This window comes from Pseudorasbora parva, chromosome 3 (genome assembly GCF_024679245.1).
Source record: "Pseudorasbora parva isolate DD20220531a chromosome 3, ASM2467924v1, whole genome shotgun sequence".
NCBI lineage: Eukaryota > Metazoa > Chordata > Actinopteri > Cypriniformes > Gobionidae > Pseudorasbora > Pseudorasbora parva.
In genome coordinates, this window is record NC_090174.1 from 37,574,742 (window position 1) to 37,595,619 (window position 20,878).

At 39.3% G+C, this 20,878-nt stretch overlaps 1 protein-coding gene across 1 annotated transcript; it reads right to left on the minus strand.

Moving 5' to 3' along the window:
• Positions 1 to 527: 527 nt before the first annotated feature.
• On the minus strand, positions 528 to 12,511 carry LOC137071054 (myosin heavy chain, fast skeletal muscle-like). Its single transcript, XM_067438713.1, has 40 exons — positions 12,461 to 12,511; positions 11,866 to 12,084; positions 11,569 to 11,712; positions 11,331 to 11,487; positions 11,193 to 11,220; positions 10,978 to 11,089; positions 10,748 to 10,840; positions 10,567 to 10,630; positions 10,374 to 10,472; positions 10,175 to 10,278; positions 9,954 to 10,092; positions 9,698 to 9,816; positions 9,460 to 9,609; positions 9,195 to 9,365; positions 8,803 to 9,103; positions 8,460 to 8,530; positions 8,226 to 8,313; positions 7,991 to 8,108; positions 7,783 to 7,906; positions 7,542 to 7,678; positions 7,089 to 7,344; positions 6,755 to 6,997; positions 6,469 to 6,645; positions 6,235 to 6,380; positions 6,061 to 6,151; positions 5,573 to 5,962; positions 5,371 to 5,497; positions 5,147 to 5,265; positions 4,415 to 4,611; positions 4,145 to 4,328; positions 3,890 to 4,055; positions 3,673 to 3,797; positions 3,207 to 3,515; positions 2,887 to 3,090; positions 1,682 to 1,807; positions 1,423 to 1,593; positions 1,209 to 1,313; positions 1,025 to 1,120; positions 790 to 921; positions 528 to 650 (listed from the first exon to the last, which is right to left on the minus strand). Exons 2-40 carry the CDS (start codon positions 12,070 to 12,072, stop codon positions 636 to 638), a joined length of 5,805 nt encoding a protein of 1,934 aa, XP_067294814.1. The 5' UTR covers positions 12,073 to 12,084; positions 12,461 to 12,511; the 3' UTR covers positions 528 to 635.
• Between the last annotated feature and the right edge of the window lie 8,367 nt (positions 12,512 to 20,878).

The window sequence follows — 20,878 nt, forward strand, 5'->3', positions numbered from 1 at the left end:
ATATATATATATATATATATATATATATATATATATATATATATATATAAAAATGTGTTCTATGCATTCCACTTTTCAACAAATTAATTAAACTTTATAATGATTTATGATCTGGTTGCTATAGGGTTCTGAGATGCATGCTTAGGACAGCGCAATGTGTGTCAAGATTTGAGCATTTAGAAACTAAATTTATGATAGTTGTCAGATTTCATTTGTGCTTTCAAATATGAAATTAAAACATCAACCTAGCTTTGGAGAATTTGATTCTTCATTCAAAGAGATAGGAGCTGTTTCATAGATGGCGCTGAGTGGAATTACTTTAATGACTATTACTCTGTCCATGAAACAAGCCACAATTTATTGTTTAATTTAAAATTAAAAAAGCAATTTTTTCTAATTTTTCTGCTTTCAAAATTGTCCGAAAATAAATGATCAGAAGACACCCTGATTGTGAACAAATTCCATTATAATTCTGACAAAGGATTCCTCTAAAAAACATTCCTCTAAAGAACACTCCAAAACAAATGTTTGCATAGGGTAAACATGTTTATTTCAAAGGGAATTTTAAAAGTAATTCTACAGAACAATCATATATTATATGACATCAGTAGAGGCTCCCTTCAGGTTTGAGGCTTTCACTCTTCTTTGGCCTAAGACAAAATTAAGCACATTCATAAGTCATGTAAATAATCAGTAAATTTTCAAGCATAAGCTGAATACTTTATGTTTCTAGTCTGTAAATGTGAGAAAGCATCTTCTAAGTACAGACTCTGGCATTATGCGACTGACCTTTCCAGCATCACGGCTCTTGGCTCTGAGCTTGTTGACCTGAGACTCAGCAATGTCAGCACGCTCTTCAGCCTCTTCCAGTTCATGCTGCACCTTCCTCAACTTGGACAGATGAGTGTTGGCTTGCTCCTCCTAAAGAGTACATTTTTTACCATATTAACTAAACTTTGGAGCACCAGTGAAATCTCAACATTAACTACTGATTTATCGATGTGTAAACATATATTTTACATACTGCCTCCTCAGACTGCCTCTTGTAGGCTTTGACCTTCAGCTGCAGCTTATCAACCAGATCCTGAAGTCTGTTGATGTTTTTCTTATCCTCCTCAGTCTAAAAACATTTTCATAGATTTATTCTAAATATTTGTCTATAGATGCATCTATGGATGACTCAATGGATACTGTCGGGATGATCTTACCTGATAAGTGAGTTCTTTCACTCTCCTCTCATATTTGCGGACACCTTTAACAGCATCACCCCCACGTCTCTGCTCTGCGTCAACTTCAGCCTCAAGCTCACGGACCTTTTATGGCACAATATAGATCTCAGATAAGTGCAAGTGTAGTTAGTGCATTTTAGCTACTTTAGGGACCTGAGATAATGCTTTGAATTTTAGGATTGCAAGTTCTCACCCTGCTCTCCAACTTCTGGAGTTGTTTCTTTCCTCCCTTCATGGCCAGATTCTCAGCCTCATCCAGACGGTGCTGAAGGTCCTTCACTGTGACCTCCAGATTCTTCTTCATCCTCTCAAGGTGAGCACTGGTGTCCTGCTCTTTCTTGAGCTCTTCTGCCATCATTGCAGCCTTTTGCATTAATACAGAAAGTCATTAGATCCACATTTTTCAAGTACACAAGTGTCTTGTGGAACATTTGGCAGCTACTGTTACTTACATCAGTAATGGCTTTCTTGGCCTTCTCCTCTGCATTTCTGGCTTCCTGTACAGTGTCATCAACTTCACTCTGGACCTGAACAAGGTCAGCCTCAAGCTTCTTCTTGGTATTCAGGAGACTTGTGTTCTAAAAAAAATAAAAGCAATGGGAAAGTTCTGATCAGGATTTTTGCAAGATGCTGATCATTCAAGCTTAGTATAATATGCAAGCTCTCTGTTGGCTCCTAACACACTGAAAGGGATTTTAAGGATATCACATTTAAGTGGCATTTCTTATTAGTGCTTGACATGATGACTATAAGAAATGATATATGATGTCATAAAAATTTAGTTTGAGCTTGTTCATAATCATGTCACCTGCATCTGGACCAATTGTTTTATTGATATCACAAAGGAAAAAAAAGTTATGGCATTTGGAACCATAGTAGCCTTTTTATCAAAAGTGTTTTACTGAACATAAGAACTATTTACATATATAAATGCCATATACCATAAAATTATTCTCTTCTCAAAAGCTCTTGTGGCTTTTGTTTTAGGCCGTTTGGATATTTTGGATGTATGTTTTTTTTTTCTTTTTTTTTTTTTTCTTCTTCTTCATTTTCATTCATTATACATAAGCTTTTTCTCATAGTTTAAAGCTTAATAAACACTGGATTTGACCAGTAGATGGTACTGTTCCCAAACTCTGCATGGATCCTCAAGAGTACAAGTCCGCTGAAGTGGATCACGTTTCGTTTTGATTGATCAAAGTTTGGCTGAGATACAGACTCAGAACCCATTCTGGCTCAAACTTGAAGTTGTTTGTGCATCATGATAATGATACGGTCAGATTCAGGAAGTCCTATAGCTTTAGCCAAGCAGCATGTCATGTTACTCCATAATGATTTTCTTCAAATCTACACATCAAGTTATGTTGTGTGGGAGTTCGTTTGAATCAAGTCACCCACCTCTAAATAAAGATGTGTGATTTACTATGGTTTACTAATGTTTTGAAAAGTTACAAAGCAGAACGTGGCACAAACGCCTCACCTGTAAAATGTTTACATGTTTATCTGCAGCTAATTTTATGGTATTATGTCAATACATTGTGATTGGTTAGTGAAATGGGCCAAGTTTAAGTCATAAAATGTGGTTTTCAGCCAATTATTATAGGTGACCAATCAGTGCATCCCTAATTATACAAAAAAACAAATATAAAAACCTTACCTGAGAGTGCAACAGCCCGACACGCTCACTGGCGTCCACCAGCTCTTGTTCAGCCACTTTGCGGCCTCTCTCTGTCTGCTCCAGAGCAGCTCTCAGCTCCTCAATCTCAGACTGCATCAGAGTGTTTCTGCGCTCCACCATGGCCACCTGCTCCTTCATGTCTTCCTGACCTCTCAGGGCATCGTCAAGGTGCAGTTGAGCATCCTGAACATAACAATAGATTTACAAGTTTTCAGTGTACTTTTTGTTGGTTAGATGTACATTGTTAGATTACAGGTTGAATTAAACGAACATCCCAAAGCCAAATAGAATTCATATACCTTTAGTTGTCCCTGAACATTCCTGAGCTGTTTCTGGGCCTCAGCAGCCTGGCGATTGGCATGGCTCAGCTGAATCTCCATCTCATTAAGGTCTCCCTCCATCTTCTTCTTGATTCTCAGGGCATCATTCCTGCTCCTGACTTCAGAGTCCAGAGTGCCCTGCATGGATTCAATGACTCTCTGGCTGTTCCTCTTGATCTGCTCCATCTCCTCATCCTTCTCTGCAAGCTTCCTGTCAATCTCACTTTTGACCTGGTTTAGCTCAAGCTGGACACGAAGAATCTTGGACTCCTCATGCTCCAGTGTACCCTATGAAAAAAAAGTGTATATATATATATATATATATATATATATATATATATATATATATATATATATATATATATATATATATATATATATATATATATATAATTTAACAAAACAGTAAAATGGTTCAAGCAACAATTAATCTCCAGATACTCACTTCAGCCTCCTCCAGGGCAGTCTGAATCTCTGACTTCTCAGTCTCCACTGTCTTCTTTGCCTTTTCCAGCTCATGGATGCTCTTACCAGTCTCGCCTAACTGCTCTGTCAGATCCGAAATCTCCTCTACAAGTTAGAAAAATAAAAATAAAAATCATATATATGATTATATACTGTGAATCACTAAACATTTAACACAGTCAAACATTGAATCTTACGTTGCAGATTCTTGTTCTCTCGCTTGAGGGTCTCCAGCTGATCCAGAGTCTCCTCATAGGAGTTCTTCATCTTGAACAGTTCAGTGCTGAGTGAACGAGCCTCTTTCTGGGCACCTTCCAGCTCTGCCTGACCTTCCTCATATTTCTGCTTCCATTCTGCTAGGACCTTTGGTGAAGATATTTCAGCATCAGTTTTCATATATAACATATTGAACAAAACCCATTCTGGCCATGCTATTGAAAGGGAAATTTTACCTTGTCAAAGTTTCTCTGTTTCTTGTCAAGGTTAGCAGCCAAAGCATTGGCTCTCTCCACATCAATCATGAGGTCCTCCACCTCACCCTGGAGTCTCTGTTTGGTCTTCTCCAGAGATGCGCATTTGGAGTTCACTGCCTCAATTTGTTCCTCTGCCTCTTGCAGACGCTGAGCCAGCTTCTTCCTGTTATGTAATGCACATTATTTTGAATTCCAATCTATAAAATAGCTGTGAGAATTGGGAATATTATACAATAATAATATACTTACTTGGACTCTTCAAGTTCCTCAGTGCGCTGGATGGCATCAGTTTCATATTTGGTTCTCCACTGAGCAACCTCACTGTTGGCCTTTGACATTCCCCGCTGCAGCTCAGCCTTTGCCTCCTGCTCTTCCTCAAACTGCTCACGGAGCAGGTCACAGTCATGACGGGCTGATTGCACAGCATGAGCCAGTGCGTTCTTAGCCTAGGAGACAAAGTCATATAATATTTACCTTTATTTCACTAGTTCACACTTACATCAAATTAAATAGAGTAAAGATTATGCATATTTGGCGTGCTGTCCGGGGGAGGGCTCCGGGCTCGGAATTTGGCCCGAACCCAGAGTACCCCTCTCTATTAGAGATTTTCTAGAACTGGACTGAAGTTTATTATAGATTGTGTTGACATCAAGAGTTTGTTAGAATCAAGTGAGGAGATGGGGTGGTGGAGGGATGCTAAAATGAAAATGGTCAACGAAAGAAGGCAAAATTTGCTGTATATACACACCTCTTATCGTTGATTAGCTTGATGTGCTCCACTTGTGTTTAATTAGGTTTAATTATCTGCACGTGCTCCTCCCGAAATTTTGTTAATAAAAACTTCACTAATTTAGCAGACACTATTATCTAAAGCCACTTACTAATAAATTAAAAACAAATTTGATATTAGCTTTTCATAATTTATTAGCTTTGTTGTGCAGTAAGCAGAAATTATGTTTTGTTTTTATTATGCTTTATTACCTTAACCTCCTCTTCATTCTGCCTCTTCAGCTCCTCAATTTGCTGAGTGAAAGCTTGTTTGCCCCTGGTGAGCTGAGAAACCAGAGCCTCCTTCTCCTCCAGCTGCCGGCCAAACTCACCTTTATAGATTTAAATTCATTATGTCAGATTGTACTATGTCTCTATCAGTTCTTCTCAATTACTGCTGGAATACTATTAATTCCTTTATTGTTTTCATTAGTTACCATTTTCAGTTTGAAGTCTTGCTCTTTGAGCACTGAGATCATTTATCTGGCGAATACTCTCATCACTTTTGGATTTTATTTCACTAAGTTGGTCCTCAAGTGTGCGGCACATCTTTTCAAGATTAGCCTGCAAATACAAAAGTCATTAGATATTTGAAAAACTTCAGCATGTTATATATTTTTTAGACAAAAAAATCCTTACTTTTCCTTTGGCAACAGCTTCCATGTTGCTGGAAAGATCATCAATCTCCATTTTGTATTCACTCTTCTCTTTCTCAAGCTTCTGCTTGACACGCTGCAGGTTGTCGATTTGCTCTCCAAGCTCAGCCACACTGTCTGCCTGCTTCTTGCGGAGGGCAGCAGCAGTAGCTTCATGCTGGAGGGTGGACTCTTCAAGATCACGACGCAGCTTCTGGAATTCAGCTTCTCTCTTCTTATTCATCTCGATCTGAGCAGCAGTGGCTCCTCCAGCCTCCTCAAGCCTCTCACTGATCTCCTCAAGTTCCCTGGAGAGATCAGCTCTTTGCTTCTCAACCTTGGCACGAGCAGCACGCTCAGCCTCAATCTCTTCCTCCAGTTCCTCAATGCGTGCCTATGATGTTAATTAGATTTTCGGTGATCTGTATTTGGTCATAATAATCCCTTTTTTATCTAAATTTTTAAAAAATAAAAATAAAAATAAAAACAAACCTGAAGCTCCTTGATCTTCTTTTGGAGTTGAGCACCCAGAGATTGCTCATCTTCTATCTTGCTAAGCAGCTGACTCGTTTCAAAGTCTTTCCTGTGGGTGTTCAGCAAGAAGTGGTTTGTAAAACAAAAACAAAACTTAACAATAATGTTTTCAAATATTCCATGTTTAATTACTTTTTTATTTTCTCCTCAGATTGCTGCTTGTCATTCTCCAGGTCCATGATGGACTCTTGGGCTAATTTCAGGTCTCCTTCAAGCTTTCTCTTGGCTCTCTCAAGATCCATCCGGAGCTTCTTCTCTTGTTCAAGGGAACCCTCAAGCTATAGGACAATGATATATAAAATATGTTAACAGCCTAAAACAGTTAATTTGATAAATAATTGCAATTCATTTAGATAATCAACTCACATCATCAACTTGCTGCTCAAGCTTTGTCTTGGATTTGGTCAGGGTGTTGACTTTGTCCTCCTCGGCCTGAAGATCATCCAGTGTCTGCTGATGTGCCTCTTGGAGGGCTTTCTTCTCCTTCGTAAGCTTAGCAATGCTCTCATCCTGAGCTGCCATTTCCTCAGTCAAGTTCTTGACCTGTGTGATTTTTGCTTGTTTCAAATAAGCTTTTATTTTACAATTTATATTCTATATCAACATACAAGACAGAGATTAAGTCCAATCTTAAACCAACTCATTCTCCAACCTTATTCTCAGTGGCATGTTTCTCCTTCTCCACTTTAGCCAAGGTGAGCTCGAGGTCATCAATGTCTTTCTTCAGCTCAGAGCACTCATCCTCCAGTTTCCTCTTCTTAGCTGTCAGCTCAGCATTGATTTCTTCCTCATCCTCCAGTCTCTCAGTTGTCTCTTTGAGTTTAGCTTCAAGCTGAATTTTGCTCTTGATCAGACCCTCACACCTCTCCTCTGCATCTGAGAGATTCTCAGCTTCCTGTTAAAAAATAGGTTGCTATAACTTTAGAAACAGCATTGCTTGTTTTAATGGAGCCTAAATTAAATTAATTAAATTCAAGAATACTCACAGCTGCTACTTGCAGCTGGAGATCATTTTTCTCTTGCAGCAGTGATACCATCTTCTCTTCAAGCTCCTTCTTTTTAGCTTCAGCCTTGGCAAGATCTTCTTTGCATTTTACAAAGTCCTCTTTCATCGTTGCCAGCTCCTTCTCAGTCTCGGCACTCTTCAGCAGAGGCTTAATCTTGTAGTAAACCTTCATCCATGGCCAGTGTTTGACATTCATGAATGAGCGGATGTTGTATTGGATGGTGTAAATAGACTCCCTGTGAATAATTCATCATTAAATGACATAACCAGTATGTATGTATGTATGTATGTATGTATGTATGTATGTATGTATGTATGTATATTTATTTGTGTGTATATATATATATATATATATATATATATATATATTCTGTTTGCACAGTAATTGTTGATTTCATCTTCATTCATGAAATACTCCAATACTAATTCAAACCTCCTTTCCATCATCTTCACAAACTCCCTCCTCATCAGGTAGCCACGGCACAGAGCCTGAGTCATTGTGACCAGAGCAGCCAGTTTCTCATCACGCATCTCCTCAAGAGTACCCAGAAGACCAGCTTTGAAGAACACCTGAATTTATTTAAAACAGTAAATAAAAATGTATTGATTTCACCTGCACAGGCAAAATGATCATGGTCACCAAATCTTTAATAGTTGTAAAGCTAAATATGAACCTTTGTGTGTCCAAATTTGTACTCGTCATGATTAACGTCGATGGATCCCAGGAGTTTCTCACTGGCCTTCTTGTTATCCATAAACTGTCCCTCTGGGATAACACTGGCATTCAGCACCTTGTATCTGTGGAGAATTGATCAGAATGCTTCATATCTTTAAAAGGAGAGCGTCCTACAGGAAATTATATATTCATGTGGTCCTAGTTACCTCTGCTTGAAGTCACCATAGAGGATTCTGCTGGGGAAACCCTTTCTGCAGATTCTGATACCCTCCAGTACACCGTTACACCTCAGCTGGTGGATAACCAGGAAGTTCTCCATGAGACCTATAAAGAAGAGTTTCATCATGAGCTTGGTAAATTAACATTAGCATTATTAAATACAGTAACATTAAATATTGTATTCATGTCAGAATATCTGTAAGCTTTTTTTTATTACTTTACCTGGAGTCTTGGACTCATTGGGAATCAGGCAACGCACAAAGTGAGGGTGAGTGCTCCTCAAGTTGGTCATGAGTTTACCCAAGTTCTCCTGTTTAATCATGAAAAGATTTAGCATTCTTACTTACATTTTCAGTTGTTGATGTATTATTTCTCTTAACTAGAGTCCAGCAAGCTCATGTACAGTCTCTGTCCTTTCTGCTGCATTATAATTCACATTTTGTCTAAAAGACATACTCTGAACTGAGAAGACACAGTCTGCATGGAGCCACCCTTCTTCTTGCCTCCTTTCTTGCCGCCACCAGTCTCTATTCAGATAAAATACAAAGGAACATATAATGCATTAACAAGCAAAGAGTGCAAAACTAAGCTAAAACAATGTTTGTCACTTTTTTGTTCAAATTATATATGATGAGCGAGCACATCATGAATTCATCTTCCAAGCTGTTTTTGTCTCATACAGAAACACTACGATACACCTATAATAAGTGTTTATATGTGGACTATTGTAGACAAAGTACTGTACCTTTTAATATACATAAACATGTACATATAAATAATTAACACTTCAGTTTATTACCCTCAACAACAGGTGGGTAGAGAGTAGCCAGTAGTTTGACGGAAGACTTCTGGTACAGCTGTACAACAGACTCGTTCAGTGGATCCTTGTTCTTGTCCAGCCAGCCATTGATGTTGTAGTCCACAGTTCCAGCGTAGTGAACCAGGGAGAAGTGGGCTTCAGCCTTGCCTTTGGCAGGCTTTGGTTTCTGGAAGGCATTATTCTTGCCAAGATGCTGATCATACAGCTTGTTCTTGAAGGTAGTGTCTGAAGCCTTGGGGAACATGCACTCCTCTTCAAGGATGGAGAAGATACCCATGGGCTGTTTAGAAAGGAATGTTGTTTAATTATTAAAATTATAAGATTTTGAGCATGCAAATTGGAAACAAAGAAGTTTGTATATCAGTAAAAACCTTCTCAATGAGCTCAATGCAAGCAGCCAAGTCCATGCCAAAGTCAATGAACTCCCAAACAATGCCCTCCTTCTTGTATTCCTCTTGTTCCAGCACAAACATGTGATGGTTGAAAAACTGTTGCAGTTTCTCATTGGTGAAGTTGATGCACAGCTGCTCCATGCTGTTGAACTAGAGGAAAACAAATAACAGAAACATTTACTGACTTTTGAATACTGAATATAATTCAATTTACCATAAAAAGAGATCAAATAATAATTCTTACATCAAAGATCTCAAATCCAGCAATATCCAGCACACCAATGAAGAAATTCCTTTGTTGTTTTGTGTCCAACATCTGGTTGATTCGAATGACCATCCACAAGAACATCCTCTCATAGATAGATTTGGCCAAGGCACTAACAGAGTTATACACCTGAAAGAAGAATAGAGTGAATACATTATTTAGAACAGATGCACTCTTGAATTTCAGGTTGACATGCTGGAAATATGTCAGTATATACCTGTGGGACAGTCTGGCCTTTGGTCACAAACTCATTTCCGACCTTGACTCTGGGGTAGCACAAAGCCTTCAGCATATCAGCAGAGTTCAAACCCAGAAGGTAGGCAATTTTGTCAGCCTCTGCAATTTAAAAAGTTACAAAACAATCATTCCGTTTCTGGCCTTGAAAACTAAAACAACTATTTTGTTTACTAAAACAAATATATCTCAATTCAAAGAACTGCATGTTGACACACATTAGTACTGTTTAGTCTCACCCTCTGTGCCATCAGGCTCAGCCTGCTCCTCACGCTGCTTCTGCTTGAACTTCATGTTGCCATGATGAAGCACAGCTCCAGTGAACTTGTAGATGCCCATTTTCTCCTCATTACTAAAGCCCAGAATGTCAATAGCACTCTGAAAATTACAGAGAAGAATGAGCTCTAGGATCTGCCATATTTAAACAGAATATGTCAATATTCAAACAGCAGTGACTCACATCCGTAGCCTCCAGCTCCACTTTATCATCAATGCTGGCCACTGTGATCTGACCCTGACTGCACATGGGGAAGTCATAGGGGTTGGTGGTGATGAGCGTCATTTCTGCAAAAATGCACAGCATTTATGAATGAGTATCTTAAAATATTATCTACAATATTATCTGGAATTTAAACATGGAATGAAACATTTGTGCTTACCAATCAGCTCAGGCTTATGGTTGGTCATCATCTGGTAGAAGATGTGGTAGCCTCTCTCATCTGGAAGCTGGAATGACACTCTAGACTTCTCCAGCAGATCTGTTGAGAGAATGTACTTGAGTTACAATCATCTGAAGAGTGACAGAGAAAAGACAAATGTGCAGGATGGATCAATAAAATCATGTCCACCTACATGTCTCAATGTCAGCACTAGCCAGTTTTCCAGATGTACCGAAGTGAATTCTGATGAATTTACCCTGTTTAAAACAAAATAGCATAATAAATAAATACTAATATTAAAAATCACTTTATAGAAAACTGTATAGAAAAATCAAACACAACTGACCAACTTCAAAAAAATGAGAGGAACTTACAAAACGAGAGGAGTTGTCATTTCTCACAGTCTTGGCATTACCGTAAGCCTCTAGCAGAGGGTTGGCAGCAATGATCTGGTCCTCAAGAGAGCCCTGTGTTGTTGTATTGTTTACAGTTATTTTCTATTTCATATCTGAACACCGTTTTGAAGGTTTTTCACAAATTCACATACCATAGTTTGCGAGGCGAGTGTAAAACACTATTTTTCTAAATAGTATATATCTCATACCTGCATTTTGCCGGGAGTCTGGTCTTTCTTCTTATCACCCTGAACTGCAACTGTGGCAAAGTACTGGATGACACGTTTGGTGTTCACAGTCTTTCCAGCACCAGATTCTCCACTGGTTTATGAGAGATTAGAAGACAGAAGATGATAAGACATGAGGAAGTTACACAAGAAAAAAAAAATATATCAACATCTCTAGCTGAAGACTTGATACATACGTAATCAGGACAGACTGGTTTTCTCTGTCTGTTAATCGAAAGGTAATAAATGTTTAAGACATTTTAAAAAATAAAAATAAAACTATGAATGTGAATTCCAACTTATATTTAATTCAGATCTCATAAATCAGATCTTACCAGTCAGCATGAACTGATAGGCATTGTCAGAGACAGAGAAGATGTGGGGTGGGGCCTCCATACGCTTTTTGCCTCTGTAGGCAGCCACAACTTCTGAATCATACACTGGGAGCCACTTGTAGGGGTTCACAGTTGCACAGAAGAGTCCAGAGTAGGTCTGAAATGAACAGAGAATTGGTCAAATTGCAACAGCACAAAATTAATTTAGATTACTTTTTTGTGTTGTTTGAGAACTTACGTAGATCATCCATGCAGCATAACGCTCTTTGAGGTTATACAGCACAGAGGCTTCATTGAGATGGGTCATCATGGCCATGTCCTCAATCTTGTCATACTTGGGAGGATTCATTGGGTAGACATCATCTTCCTTAGCAACTCTTTCCTATAAATATTACACAAGTTCACACTTAAATAAAATTGAATAGAGTAAAGATTGTGCGTATTTGGCATGCTATCCGGGGGAGGGCTCCGGGCTCGGAATTTGGCCCAAACCCAGAGTACCAGTTGCCAGTTTTAATTAAATGTAGAAATTTACCTCCTTAGTGTCAAGCAAAACAACTGTGACTTTGCCACCCTCTTTGCTCTTGATTGTTCCCTTGAGATACAACTCTTTGTCATCAGCCACATAGCAGGCAGTCTTGGCATCAAATGGTTTGTTCTGAGCCTCGATTCTCTCCTTCTCAGGCTTACGAAGGTAAATGGCAGCCTTGCCATAAACGGCCATCTCCGCGTCCGTACTCATGGTGGCGGCTTACTGGAAATTGGAAAGAGAAACCAAGTATGACAATTATGTCGGGACCAAACTATAATTTTTTTTTACACTAATTCTCTAAAACTCTTGACATCAAATGTTACAAAAACTGCTATTTGTTTATCACAATACTAGTCTTATAGCAATGAAAATGAATCTGCAAATGAATCTAAAAGATGTTCAGTACCTCTATGTAATACCCCAACAATAATATAAATCTATTAACACAAACACATTTATGAATACTTTTAAAGCCTTGTGTTGTCCTGTAAAATTTTAATTTGAAATCACACAAAGCTCTTAACCAAGACAAAATAATGGGCAAATAAAGATGAATTCTAACTGATCAACACAATACATATAAGGAAATTCCATCTACCTTCCCTTGCTTGAGACCAGATGAAATTACTGCAAAAACAGTCCCCTGCAAAAAGAAGAAATTTGATAAACACCAGATATTTTAAATTAATGCTGTTTTATTACAAACTAAAGAGGAACCTACAACTTATTTGCTTTCATTTAATTTTTGAAGTGAATTTAATAATAATTGCATTGTGTGCAAATATAAATTTGCAAAGCAACTTACCACCAACTGAAACTCCTCTAGTCTCTTATCATGCTCTCCCCCACGCTTATATTGAGTTGAACTTGCACACTAAGCAGGCACTAAATATGGACAGGCATTTCACTTTATAAGGGTATATCAGGGATTCAATTTGAATCAGTTATTATTCACAAGTTGAACTGCAATAATATAACAAAAAATGTAGATAAAAAAGTATATAATTCCCGTTATATTTATGATTTGTCCAAATGTATCATATGTATCATATAAATGTATGACATGCTCAACAACATATATTGCATATTTGCTTTATAGCATTTCTATTTATGTAACGAGCAAACTTGCTTAATGTGATATGATAGCCAGATGGAGGAGAACTAACTCTAACGCTTGTCCTGAGGTAATCATTTATATTTACTTCCCTGTGTGCGTTTAGGGTGAACATAACTTCTGATAACATTAGTCTGATTGTTCTTGTAGATGTACAACCCATTCAAACTCCCAAGACGTCAAAAACTGATGCATGGTCAAGCGCTCCCGGGGTAACAAAGACGCCCCATCGGCGTCACTCTTTGGACGAACTGGAAAATCCATTGCTTTCAATGGGAAACCTGGAGCGGGTATTTTACATCAGCTTACGTGTGCCTGATGTTGGTAAGTAGTCGTAATCGTAAATACAATGTCTTAATGTTTGATAATATAATGTATTTTCTGTTTGTCGATATTAAATCTTAGTTCCCTCATGCTTAGTCAATGCATTATGTTTCATTGCTAATGCTTTCTATTTCAAAATACCTTTCTAAACTGTTGTAAACAGCTGTCTGCCACGTGAAATAGTATAGATCTTCAATCAATTATTCATATTCTTATCAGGTTTAAAGTAGTACAAGTGTAGTTTCCAAAGTGATATTTGTAGTTCAAGCACCGTAAAACAACACTTCCTTTTACCACAACCTTATTAGTTCTACTGTGATAGCTGTAGTAAAAGGACAGTAACCGGCAACGTACCATGCTTTTACCACAGTATTAGTAGTTTAAATGTGATATTTGTAATAAATGCACTGTGACCACAAACATTAAAAATATATAAATGTTTTTTAAAAAAAGTATAAAAATGTTAAAGTAAATAAGTATTCTTTCCCATATATAATCCTATATATTATACATAATTATATTTTCTTTTCTCTTTTTTTTTCAGGTGAAAAAGCTAAAAGGGCTTTTCAGACTCAGTTTCAGAAGTATACGGAGGAGATGGAAAGCTGCAATGTTTTTGTTTAACCCTTTATCAAACATATCATCAAACATTTGTTGTTTCTTAAACTTTTTCTTACAAAACTATAGTCCAATTAGTGAGAACATAGCCCTAGTCTCAACATCTTAATAATTCACAAGATTTAACTATTTAATTTAAGTTGTCAAATTAGTATGACACTCATACATAATCCTGCAGCTTTTACTACTGTCATTGGAGGCCTGTGTACCTTTGTGTTCATTCGTTTTTCAATTTAACGATTAAACGGCTCTTTAATTCATTTTTTTTTTCTTTTCAAAACAATTTAAAAACGAGAATTTAGCTTGATTTTATATTTTAAGATTCATGGATAGAAAATGTATAAAAGGCTTGAATATTCAATTTTCCACGTTGTTGGCTTGTATGGAACCTGATTATTTCAGAAAAATTAATGTAGGTTACCTCACATTTGCACTCACATTACCCATCAGCTTACTTCTAAGCTGCATGACCCACTGGACAGTGACAGATACATTGTAGCAAAGCGCAGACCAGCATCCACTTCAGTGTAAATATGCAGCAGTGCAGTCATATCTATTATTTTAGACAGCTCGCTGAGTTTTGGACAAGGGATGAAGCTTAAATATTATAGATATGAAAATATGTTTACATGACAATTTTTCGTGTCAATGTCATTTAGGCTATCACAGAGCATCCACTGTTTTTGGTTGTTATTCTATTCGTTTTTATTTTTTTGTTGTTGTTGTTGTTGTTGTTGTTGTTGTTTTAGATAATATAGCTTATAATCATTTTTAGAGCAATTATTCTACATGAATAAAAAATAAAATAAACAATACTTTATGAGAGTAATTAAGACCCCAGTAGGTGGCAGCACATAACTGTCTTAATAATAGGCCTAGTCAGTCAGTGAGTTATTCATTCAACCGATTCGTTTCAGGAATGAAGCAAGTGGATATCAATGGGACAATGAATCATTCCGTAACACTTTATTTTAGGGGTCAGTTATTAAGTATTAACTAGTTGCTTATTAGCATGCATTACTAGGATATTGGCTGTTTATTAGTACTTATAAAGCACATATTAATGCCTAATTCTACATTACCTTATTCTAAATCCCTTAATCCTCCCCAGTGAATTTAAATGCTACAAAACTATTTTACAACTATTAATAAGCAGTAAATTAGAATTTTCTTGAGGCAAAAGTCGTAGTTAATAGTGAATATGTGTCCCCCCTACTAAAGTGTTACCAATCATTCGCTCAACCGATTTGTTTAAAGAATCAGATACATTCATGAACAGCACTGTCCAGTGAGCCTCACAACAGTTCTGTTTTTTTTAGCAATAGCAGCATTTATTTATTGATTTCAGCTTCATCTCTTGTTCAAAACTCAGTGTACTGTCTGAAATAAAAGTTATGCCTACTGCATATTTACATTTAAATACTGATGCGCTTTGCTACATGTAACTACAGCATTGATCTGAAATCTAAAGCTGTTGCAGCATTAATGTCTGCTGTCACTTGTTCAATGTAATGCATCTTTGCTGAATAAATAAATATTACTTTAAAAATAAAAAATACATTCTTACAGACACCAAACTTTGAATAGTAGTACAATGTTCCAAAAGCAATCTATTTCATATATATATATATATATATATATATATATATATATATATATATATATATATATATATATATATATATATATATATATATATATATATATATATATGGTTGGTAGGGGGCTTGGCTTGGGGGGAGGAGTCCGGGGAGTGAAATTCCAGGGGGACGGATTTTTTGGTTGTTGTGGAAATTAAAAGGATTTCTATATTTTTGCCAATCAATAGTCTACATACAATACAATAGTCACATAAACATAACGTAATGTATAATAATAAAAATGTAGCATTTTGTGATAATGGCTGTGCAATGCCGACTTTTGTGATTGGCCAATACCGACAGACTGCATCTGTGTGCATATTATTCCTCACAAAACTTCAAAACAGGCCTGAAGTAAATTATGTAAACCCCCCAAATAGCCTGAAAAAATAACTGTACAAATAAATCAGTTAAAAGGTTACCCTAGGCTACTTGTTCCAGAACAGGAAATGACATTGACTCGTCATCACAATTAAAGGGAAAATGCTCATTTAAATTAGGCAATTATATATCACACACACACACACACACACACACACACACACACACACACACACACACACACACACACACACACACACACACACACACACACACACATACACACAAACACGTGCACACACACACACACACACACACACGCACACACACACACACACACGTGCACACACACACACACACACACACACACACACACACACACACACACACACACACACACACACACACACACACACACACACACACACACACACACACACACACACACACACACACACATACATATATATGAACAATTGGGGGTGAATTGTAAAAAACAATATATATAATTTACAGTAAACTCTCTTTAACTGTTACATTCATCCCACAGATTTTACACAACATTGTTCATATACATACACCTGATATATAAATGTGAGCGCTTTCCCTTTAATTGTGAGGATATCACGATTTCCTATTCTGGCCCCTCCTCTTCCTCTTTGCATTGGTAATGTACTTGAGAGGTGAAGGAATGAAGGTGACTCACAATATTGTTAAAAGAACTGTATTTATTTGTTCATTATTAGATAAAAAGATCAACAAAACTGCGAATGATATCATGTTTTTTTTTTCCATCAACACAACAAAACACAGAGAACAGACCAGTTACACTTGGTGCCGTGACCTGTATGGGAGTGAGGTTTAGGGGGGTGAGTGTAACAGACGCCAGCTAGTAGTTGCTGTGGGTGTAAAACCCTCACACTCTTAAAACTTTTAGTATGATTTACTCTTTTTTTTTGGGGTGAAATATTTTTACACTAAAACACATTTTTACAGACAGAAATGATTTTGGATCAAATGTAGGACAATTACCTTTTGAAAACGATCAATATTTATGAAATTATTTTTGGTGCTGATAGAGCATTACATAAATATTACACTTGACTTTCTGGACATTATTCTGTGAGTTTGTTACCTTTACAGTTAGATGGACTATTTTTTTTCTGCATTTAGCTTCATTATACCTTTTATTATGGTGGTCACTATAGTAAATGTCCACCAAAACTGCATCTATGGACGTATCCTTAACATCCACATTTTTTTTTTCTTCTGGGGATGGGGTGATTATGGAAGCCTGTTTCCGCCACTAAATAAAAAAATAAAACGAGTAAATGCGACGTTTTATCTCAGAATTCTGACCATATTTCCTCACAATAGCGAGTTATAAAATCACAAATTGCAAGTTATATTGTTTCTGACAATTGCGACTTAAAGTTAGAATTCTGAGATATACACTTGCAATTGCAAGTTCTAAAGTCAGAAATCTGTGATATAAAGTCAGATTTCAGAGATATAAGTCTGAGAAAAAACTAAGAAAAAAGTCAGAATTGTGACTTTATATCACGCAATTGCGAGTTTATATCTCAAAATTCTGACATAAAAAGTCGCAATTACTCTTTTTATTGTTTTATTTAGTAGAGGAAACGGGCTTCCATACAGGGCCATGCACAGGGGGTTGCCTGGTGGCTAGAGCCACTGCCCCTCTGCCCTCATTGGCTAAGGTGCCCTTCTTGATGCTACTTCAGAATTCAGAAGGAGCTTCTAGTTGATACTGATTTGATTGGTAAAAGCATATTGTCATATTATTTTAATAACATTTTTTCATAGAAGATGACAAATATATTTTAAAAAGTTGGGATCACTTCTGGGAGCCCCTATCAGCTTCGAGATAAAGAGAACAGGCCAATGGCCATTGGCGTGCGTGCTTTGCATATATAAATATAATATATATAAATAAATATATAAATAAACATTTGCGGGTATAAAGCAGAAGCGATCACATGCACTATTGTCATTCACTATGGAGCCGAACGCCGTTCAGGTCAAAGACTACAGTTACTGCTTTATCAGAAAGATGAAGAGAGAGAGAAGAGAGAGACATTTGTGTTGGTGATTACAGTGAGTGCAAACACACAGTGAGTGCAAAACACAGACTGCACAATTTCCTGTGTTTCTACCGCGGTTTTCCCTGGGTGCTTCAGCACGCTTAAAAAGAGCGTTTCCTCACAAAAAGAGCAACATGGGTGTGACACTGCATCTTTTTCAAGATGTCATTCCTCCCATGCGTTTCTGGATGTGGTCGTTCCCTCTCACCCGCTGACTGTCACAATTACTGCCTCACGTATTTGGGCGTTCAGCACGCTGAGGCAGTGTTTGTGGATAGTTCATATTCTCACTGCAAGAACATGACAATCCCGAAGCTTAGATCGAGACTAGCCTAACTTCGGGATGGTGGAGTCCCCCTCTGCGAATTAGTTCACCCAGCATCCCCCCAAGTTCAGGGGCATTCACTTCAAATCAATGTTGAAGGAGGATACGCCTGTGCTCACGGTAGATATTGCGGTCCTACTCGCGAAGGACACAATAGAGCTGGTCCCTCTAGCCGTTATGAAGACTTCATTGTACCCAAGAAAGGCGGCGTGTTACGGCCAATCTTGGATCTGCGTTTCTTGAACTGGTCCCTTCACAGGCTGCCGTTCAAGATGCTCACGCAGAAATGCATCTTCAGGTGCGTCCGTCCCCAAGATTGGTTTGCAGCGATCGACCTGAAGGATGCATACTTTCATGTCTTGATTCTCCCTTGACACAGCCCATTTCTTCACTTCGCGTTCAATGGACAAGCATATCAGTATAATGTCTTACCCTTCGGGCTACCCATGAGGGAGCGTGGCGTTCGCATCCTCAACTACCCTGACGACTGGCTGATTCTGGCCCAGTCGCGAGGGCAGTTGTGGGAACACAGGAACACGGTGCTTAGACACCTCAGCCAGTTGGGGCTTTGGGTCAACTGGGAGAAGAGCAAACTCTGCCCCATGCAGAGGATCTCTTTTCTCGGGATGGAGCAGGACTCTGTCGCCCAGACACCAAGGAGCCTCACCGAGGAGCGCATCCAGTCAATGTTGAACTGCTTGAATTAGTTAAAACGCAGAACAGCGGTACCACTGAAACATTTTCAGAGGCTCCTGGGGCATATGGCATCTGCAGACGTGGTAATGCAACTCAGATTGATGGCTACACAATCAAGTCCCAAGATGGGTGTGGCACAGCGGTTTCCTCCATGTCCAAGTGATGCTGAGGCGCCGCCAAACCTTCAGCCCGTGGTCGAACCCTTCATTTCTACGGGCAGGAATGCCCATAGAACAAGTGTCCAGGCATGCTGTTGTCTCCACGGATGCCTCATCCACCGATTGGGGTGCCACGTACAACGGGCTTGCAGTTTCGGATCTGTGGACGGGCCCCAACTGCAATGGCATATCAATTGCCTGGAGTTGTTAGCAGTTCATCTTGCACTCAGCCGCCTCAATGGGCTGCTAAGAGGCAAGCACGTTCTGGTCTGTACGGACAGCACTGTGGCCGCTGCGTACATCAACATACAAGTTGGTCTACTCTCCCGTCGCATCTTACAACTCGCCCACCATCTCCTTCTGTGGAGTCAGAAGCATCTGAGGCCACTTCGTGCCACTCATATTCCGGGCCTGCTCAATCGTGCAGCCGACGAACTTTCACGTCAGCAGGTGCTCCCGGGAGAGTGGAGACTCCACCTCCAGGAGGTCCAGCCAATATGGAGCTGCTTCGGGACTACACAGGTAAACTTGTTTGTCGCCCCAGACTCGGCCCATTGCCAGTTGTTTTACTCCCTGACCGAGGGGATCCTCGGCACGGACACCCTGGCACACAGCTGGCCCAGGGGGCCTACGCAAGTATGCGTTTCCCCCAGTGAGCCTTCTCGCACAGACACTGTGTAAAGTCAGGGAGGACGAGGAGCAGGTCCTGCTGATAGCTCCGTATTGGCCCAACAGGACTTGGTTCCCGGAACTAGTGCTGCTCGCGACAGCACCTCCTTGGCCCATTCCTCTGAGGAAGGACCTCCTGACTCAGAGACGGGGCACCCTCTGGCACCTGCATCCGGACCTCTAGAAAGTCGCGGGTGCCAGATGGTGCCCCGTCTCGGATGTTCTAGGTGACTTACCACAGGCTGTGGTGGACACCATCACTTCCGCTAGAGCTCCCTCTACGAGACAACTCTATGCATTGAAGTGGAACCTGTTCGTTGATTAGTACTCTTCTCACCGAGAAGACCCCCGAAGGTGTACGGTTGGCTCAGTGCTTTCCTTCCTACAAGATGGGTTGGATGGAAGGCCGTCTCTCTACATTCTTAAGGTGTATGTTGCCGCTATCATCGCAAATCATGACATGGTAGATGGTAAGTCCTTGGGGAAGCATGGACTTAACTATGGTGTTTACCGCACTACAGAGCACCCTTTGAGCCTTTGCAGTCAGCTGAGTTGAAAGTTCTGTCTTTGAAGACAGTCCTCCTGACTGCATTGGTCTACATTAAGAGGTTAGGGGACCTGCAGGTATTTTTGGTCGATGAATCTTGCCTGAAATCCGGGCCTGGTAACTCTCATGTAATCCTGAGACCACGTCCTGGATATATGCCCAAGATTCCTACCACTTCCTTCTGGTATCAGGCGGTGAACCTGCAAGTGCTGCCTTCGGAGGAGTCAGACCCAGCCCTAGCTTTTCTCTGTCCCGTCCGTGCCCTACGGACTTATGTGGACAGAACGCAAAGCTTTAAGACCTCAGAGCAGCTGTTCGTCTGTTATGGAGAACAGCAGAAGGGAAAGGCTGTCTCCAAGCAGAGAATGGCCCACTGGATAGTGGATGCCATTGTCTTGGCGTATGAATCCCAAGACGTGCCCTGCCCACTTGAGGTTAGAGCCCAGTCCACCAGGGGTGTGGCCTCTTCCTGGGCATTGGCTTGCAGCGCCTCTTTGAC